The sequence below is a fragment of the Micromys minutus genome (assembly GCF_963924665.1).
Source record: "Micromys minutus genome assembly, chromosome: 1".
Taxonomy (NCBI): Eukaryota; Metazoa; Chordata; class Mammalia; order Rodentia; family Muridae; genus Micromys; species Micromys minutus.
The window spans coordinates 210,258,853-210,266,488 of record NC_137969.1 but is presented as its reverse complement, the minus strand read 5'-3'; the positions used below and the strand labels follow the sequence as shown (position 1 = coordinate 210,266,488).

General features: G+C 41.3%; 1 protein-coding gene across 1 annotated transcript in view; it reads right to left on the bottom strand.

The window, feature by feature from the left end:
• TOGARAM1 (TOG array regulator of axonemal microtubules 1) overlaps positions 1-7,406 on the bottom strand; it is a gene marked incomplete at its 5' end in the record, with an annotated part of 60,985 nt that extends 53,579 nt beyond the window's left edge. Inside the window, one exon of the mRNA XM_080916462.1 lies at positions 5,355-7,406. Coding sequence (XP_080772588.1) covers positions 5,355-7,406 — 2,052 coding nt within the window. The remainder of the gene's footprint in view (positions 1-5,354) is intronic.
• Positions 7,407-7,636: the final 230 nt, after the last annotated feature.

Here is a 7,636-nt window from a genome sequence, read left to right as displayed (position 1 = left end):
AAACCTAGTAACAAAAACCACAGTAAAAAAATAAACATGCATTAGAACCAACATCAAATACAGCAACAAGGCTGGATTAGGCTTAGACTAAAAAAAAAAAAATGTAAGAGCCTATACAGGAAAAAGCAAACAAAACGCAATAACAGACAAACATAAACTGAAAGTTGGCAACTGTGAGAAAGTGAGGAAAGTAAGAGATCAAACATATTGAGAGAGTAAGTGGAATGCCCTCAGTGTGCACCTTAGTAGCTTGGTCCATACAACAGGAACTTTTAAAACGAAAAAGCGAGTTTCATCAGGGACCGGCAGCCTGCTTATACCTAAACCACACAAAGACCCAACAAAGCAAGAAAACTTCAGACCAATTTCCCTTATGAATATCGATGCAAAAATATTCAATAAAATTCTCACAAACCAAATCCAAGAACACATCAAAACAATCCTCCATCATGATCAAGTAGGCTTCATCCCAGGGATGCAGGAATGGTTCAATATACTGAAATCCATCAATGTGATCCACTATATAAACAAACTCAAAGGAAACAAAACAAAACAAAACAAAAAATCTGAGGAAGCATTAGACAAAATTCAACACCCCTTAATGTTAAAGTCTAGGACAGATCAAGAATTTAAGGCCCATACCTAAATACAATAAAAGCAATATACAGCAAACCAGTACGGAACAACAAACTAAATGGAGAGTAATGGATTAGACAAGGAAGGCTGCCCACTCTCTCCTTACCTATTCAATATAATAAGCGGAGTCCTACTGAGAGCAACTAGACAACAAAGGAGGTCAAAGAGATACAAATAGGAAAGGAAGAAGTCAAAATATCACTCTTTGCAGATGGTAAGATAGTATACTTAAGTGACCCCACAATTTCCAACACAGAAGTCCTAAACCTGATTAACAACTTCAGCAAAGTGGATGGATATAAAATTAACTCAAACAAATCAGTAGTCTTCCTCTACTCAAAGGAAAAACAGGCTGAGAAAGAAATTAGGGAAGCCACACCTAGTCACAAAGAATATAAAATACCTGGGTGTGACCCTTACTTAGCACGTGAAATATCTGTACGACTACAACTTTAAGTCTCCAAAGAAAGAAATCAAAAAAGATCTCAGAAGATGGAAAGATCTCCCACGCTTATGGATTGGCAAGGGTTAATATAGTAAAAATGGCCATCTGGCAGAGAGCAATCTACAGATTCAATGCAATCTCCATCAAAATTCCAATTTAATTCCTCATAGAGTTAGAAAAAGCAATTTGCAAATTCATTTGGAATAACAAAAACACAGGATATCGAAAACTATTCTCAACAATAAAAAAACTTCTGGGGGAATCACCATTCCTGACCTCAAGCTGTATTAAGATCAATAGTGATTTAAAAAAAAAAAAAAGTATGGTATTGGTTCAGAGACAGGCAGGTAGATCAATGGAATACAATTGAAGATCCAGAAATGAACCCACACACTAATTGTCACTTGATTTTTGATAAAAGAGCTAAAACTATCCAGTGAAAAACAGCATTTTCAACAAATGGTGCTGGTCCAGATGGAGTTCAGCATGTAGAAGAATGCAAATTGATCCTATACAATGCTTAAGTCCAAGTGGACCAAAGACCTCCACATAAAACCGGATACATTCAAACTCATAGAAGAGAAAGTGGGGAAGAGGTCGAACACATGAGCACTGAGGAAAATTTCCTGAACAGAACACCAACGGCTTATGCTCTAAGATCAAGAATCCACAAAATGGAACCTCATAAAATTGCAAAGCTTCTGTAAGCAAAGAACACGATCATTAGGACAAAAACGGCAGCCAACAGAATGGGGAAAGATCTTTACCAATCCTACATCTGAGAGAGGGCTAATATCCAATATATACAAAGAATTCAAGAAGTTGGACTCCAGAAAATCAAATAACCCTATTAAAAAATGGTGGACAGAGCTAAATAAAGAATTCTCAACTGAGGAATACCGAATGGCTGAGAAACACCTAAAAAAAATGTACATCTTTAGTCATCAGGGAAATGCAACCCTGAGATTCCACCTCACACCAGTCAGAATGGCTAAGATAAAAAAACTCAGGTGACCACGGATGCTGGCCAGGATGTGGAGAAAGAAGAAAACTCTTCCATTATTGCAAGCTGGTAAAACCACTGTGGAAATTAGTGTGGAGGATACAATACTACCTGAGGACCCAGCTATACCACTCCTGGGCATATACCCAAAAGATGCTCTAACATATAACAAAGACACATGCTCCACTATGTTTGTAGCAGCCTTATTTATAATAGGCAGAAGCTGTAAAGAAGCCAGTAGAGGAATGGATACAGACAATGTGGTATTTTTACATATATATTTCATGAAATCTTTAGTCAAATGGATGGAGCTACAAAATATCATCCTGAGTGAACACACATGGTATGCACTCACTGGTAAGTGGATATTAGCCCAAAACCTGGGATTACCATAGCTACAATTCAGAGACCACGTGAAGTTCAAGAAGAAGAAAAACCAAAGTGCAGATGCTTCAGTCCTTCTTAGAAGGGGAAACAAAAATATTCACAGGAGGAAATACAAAAACAAAGTTTGAAGCAGAGACTGAAGCAAAAGCCATCCAGAAACTGCCCCATCAGGAGATTCAGTCCATATACAGCTTCCAAACCCAGACAATAATGCTGATGCCAAGAAGTGCTTGCTAACAGGAGCCTGATATAGCTGTCTCCTGAGAGGCTCTGCCAGATCATGACAAATACAGAGGCGATGCTCACAGCCAACCAATGAACTGAGAATGGGGTTCCCAATGGAGGAGTTAGAGAAAGAATGGAATGAGCTGAATTAGTTTGTATCCCAGTAAGAACAACAATACCAACCAACCAGAGCTTCCAGGGACTAAATCACTATCCAATTAGTACAAATGGACAGACCCATGGCTCCAGCTGCATATGTAGCAGAGGATGACCTTGTTAGGCATCAGTGGGAAGAGAAGTCCTTGGTCCTGCCAATACCCTATGCCTCAGTATAGGAGAATGTCAGGGCCTGTAGGCAGGAGGCGGTGGGTGGGTTGGGGGATACCCCCATAGAAGCAGGGGGAGGGAGGATGGGATAGAGGGTTTATGGGGTTGAAACTGGGAAAGGGGATAACATTTGAAATGTAAATAAAATATATCCAATTAAATAAAAAAGGAGAAAAAGAAAATGATACCTCTTGGTTCTGTCCACTAAAAGGGCCAATCTGCAATGGCAAGAATTAGCAATGAGTGATAACATACACAGAATTTGTTTTGAAATACTACTCTGCTATATTGGTAATGTTAGGATCCTGGGTGGGGAGTGGGAACCATTGATTCCAAGTAGGAACCAAGAATGATATCTGGTAAGTCTTAGTTATTATATCTTAAGTTAAGGAAAGACCCAAACACTAATACACTAATCATGCCAAAGATGACAGAGAGCCAGCCATTGGTCAAATATGGGGCAATTTGGCATTAAAAAGCCTAATTTAATTGCTAACACAAAATGGATGATATTTTTAGAAAGATTTTGTCCTAAAATGCATTGTCTGAGCATATATATATGTTTGCTTATATACAAGAGTTTTTGGTTCTGTGTTTTTATCATATTTCTCAGTGTTCCAGTGTTTCTTCTGCTTTTTCTTTGGCTCTTTGTCCTGTTTTTTGTTTTTGAGTTGCCTGTTGGTTTTCTAGTGGAGAAAGAGTGTGGATTTAGATGAGTGTAGAGGTGAGGATGATTTGGGAGGAGGTGGGGAAGAAGAATCTGATCAGAATATATTGTATAAACAAAAATCTATTTTCAATAAAAAGAAATATAAATAATTTTTTATACATAAAATTTAAAAAGTGTAATTTGGGCTTAGAAAGAAAGCTCAGCACTTCAGAACTCTTGTGGCTCTTACAGAGGACAGAGTTTGGTTCTCAGCATTTACACCAGGCCCATCACAGAATCCTATAATACCTCTAGCTCAACCAGAGGTGACACCTTCTTCTGGCCTCCACAGATGAACACACATACCCAGAGTCATACCTACAGACACATAAATAGAAGTAAATCTTTAAAAAACCCACTTTTTAATAGAAAAATTAAGATAGATATAATGATTACATATAGAAAAGAACTTAAGGTAGCAAATATAGAGGAAATGATTTTTTGTCTCTAATTACACTCTGTAGCCCCCAATAACTAATACAAATAAAATTATTCACATAATGTCAAAAGCAATGAGTAAAATGCTGCTGAGGTGTTTGTAGAATCTCAATGTAATATCTACAGTGAAGGGGAAAGTATACCTTTATAATGGATCTTATCATTTACTCAAATAACGAACTGAGGCATCACTCAAGGTGGGCAACCCCACTGTACTGTGTCCATTACTGAGGTAATATATTTGCTAATTATTTTTAACCTGAGTGTACTCAAATAGAAACAATAATACAAATTCATGTGAGATAGTCCACAAAACAATTACCTCTGCCTTTCAAGGGAAAAGGAGGCTACCATGAAAAAAAAAAAAAAAAAAAGAATACAAATCCCACAAACAAGTAAGGACGTAAGTAAAAGGGCAATACCCACACCAACTATAATTGGATATGGGATGATAACAGTAAAATAAAAAAATGTTAAACACAATTTGGAAACAAATGGAGAAAATAAAAGCTATATACAATTTAATTACTATTCTGAATAAATAGTATTCTGATGCATATATACAGCAGTAACTTATTTTAGAAGATGTATGTCAAAATATAAAGGAATGAAATCCAAAATGTGTGCAATTTACCATCAAATAGTTCATAAAATATAGAGAAAATGTAGGGCAAGATGTTAACTGAGAAATACAGATGAAGTATATAAGTACGAATGGTACACTAAATTTACACATATATTTGTAAATTTTAAAACAAAACCTTTGCAGGGACAGGAATCTAAGTTCAAAGATCAGAACCCTGAAGGCTTTTTTGCTGTTTTTTCTAGTGGAATTTAGGTAGTCCACAGCACTGTCTTTCTATCCTAGCACTTAACATGTTAATTGCCAGTTAATAATCTTCTCCAGAAACCCCCTGGAACTACAATTTAGTTCTTTATCTGGTATCTATTGGGTATTCAGTGTTTGCTATATGACTGAGGTGAGTGGGGTATGATTAAAACAATTATGGGTATAATTGACACCCATTTATTGTCCATAGCTCATTGTATCTCAAATTTAATCAAGGAACCCATTAAATAGATGGACATAACCCATACTATTATAATGGATGTTCACGTCAGCACTTAATTCAAAAACTTAATTGTGAATTCTTTCATTTTTAATTTAAGAATATTAAGCATACCTGCTCTGTATCTTTAATGTCCTTGGAATTGGAGGTCTGGTTTTCTCCCATGACTCCAGGCTGCTCATTTTCCCACGGTAATTTATTTTTCCCTTTTCCCGCACTTAATACCCTTCGGGTACAGATCGTTGGACTGTAGGATCCGTACAATTGCATGCTGTCCCTGGTGTGGTCACCAAAGTAGCAGTGTGCACTCTGAGTTCTGTTACCTGACATAAGCCAGTCTGTATCTGCTCCATGTGCCAAATGGCTTGACCTACCCTGGGCAGAAGATGGCATGAGTATTGCATACTCCACAAATCCCTGTTCTGTTAGCCGTGGAAGAGTTTTTCTGGCCAATCGGGCCTGCACAGCGTTCATCACTCCATCGCCATTATCCTGCAATTCAACAGTATCTACAGCTTTAAAAAGAATATTGGTTTTACCTGAGCCCATTGATGATGCCAAAACAGCAAAGGCTTCTAGAGCTGCCTGGCGTACCCTGCGTTTGTTATCCACAAGTGCTGGAGCAAGATCAAAGGACAGTTTGGGTAGGTCAAAATCCTCACTGGGGTAGGTCAGGAGGGAACAGATGCAAATGTTCACTACTTCCTCCCGTACTCTGGAATGCTTATGTTTAAGGTTTTCCAGGAGCAAAGAAAGCACCTGCTGAGGACCCACTTCTTTCATTAGCTTTAGAAAGATTTTCATGTATTCCTGCTTGATCACCAACTTGTTGTCTGCCAGCACTTTCACAGAAGCTGCTATCACTGGTCCCAAGAACTGTTGCACCTGCTCTCCCAGTCGAATAACCAGTAAATGGAGAACTTGAAGTGTGCCATGGACCACTTTGAAATTGGAATCGTCTAGCAAGTTATACAATAAGCTAATGAAACCAACAAGACTAGAATGAGGGGTAGAACTTGGGTTAAATTTTCCCAGCAACTGTTTTAGCTCTTCAATAGCCTGAGTCCTGTTTTTATAGTCGTCCTGATCCAACAATCTTGCATGCAGTTCCTGAGGAATAATTCCAAATTTAAGATTGCTACTGGAAAGATTCACCACACATGGAGCGGCATCTTCAGAAAACCCAGAGGCTTCTAGCTCCAAATAATAAGGAACCTGACTTCCATACTGGGACTCCAGGCGGCGATTGTAATGCCTCCTCAGCGCAGAGGGCAAACGAGAGATGTAGGAGTGAAACCTCTCTTGACCAAGTCGTTCTCCAATTTGTTGAAGTGTCGAGAGTGCTGTCTCAGATTCTTCTTCCATCTCCTGATCGCCAAGCTTTCGGGCCAGAGATATTATTACTTCAGTGAGATCCAAGCCCAGCAACAGATCCTCGGGAGTAAGCAAGATAGGGAGCAACAGCGCAGTGGAAGCTCTAAGCCGGGCATCTGGGCTTTCCAGGCCCTGTATAAGAGTTCTCAGGACCTGCCCTGAACTACGCCTCAGACAGATGTGCAGGATCTGCAGCGCATCTTTCCGTAGGGCAGGGTTATCTTCTCGTAACGAGACAACTAGTTGAGGCAAAAGCGCTAAACTAAAGGCTTCTTCCAGCTGACCCGCCTCGCCCTGACCACGAAGAACGTCCGAGAGAAGCTGCAAGCAAAGCCTCTTCTCATCGCTACCGCCTTCCACAAGCACTCGGCCCAGCGCCCGATATAAGGCTTCCTTGCGGCGGGGAAAGCCTAGCCGGCCGCCCCGCCGCGGCAGGGCAGCCTGCAAAGCCTGGAACGCCTCGGAAGGATCCGGTGCGGTGCGCAGGAGTTGAAGAAGCCGAGTCTCCTCCTCATCTCCGCCCGACAGCCCACTTCCAGGACCGGACCAGCTAGTTGAAACAGCCTCCGCCGGTAACAAGAGGGTCGAGGATAGAGGCGACGGTGTCGCAGGGCAGGAGCCATGATCCCCGGCAGCCCCGCGGCAGTAGTAGTTTTTCTCGCCTCTCATTGTGCCCCCAGACCGACGACCATCAGTCCCTGGGGCGGAAGGACGACAGCGGCTCATGAGGCGATAGGAACCAGGGGTTGCAAGAGGCGGCAGCGGGAGGAGCTCGGAAGGAGCGGCCGCCATGGAGGGTCGTCAAGTAGCAAGAGCTGGAGGGAACCATTGCCGTTTTGGGAGAGCTGGATGAAGCCCAGCCTTCCAGCTCCTCTCCAAGCTCCGAGCTACAGAGGAAGAGAAGGAACGGTTCCGGTCAGCTACTAGGCCGCTCCGGCCTTCGACTCCCGGAGCCAGCCTCAGGCAAAATGGCCCCCGCTGAGCCTGGGACCCCACAGCCGCCACCCGGCGTAACCAGGGCC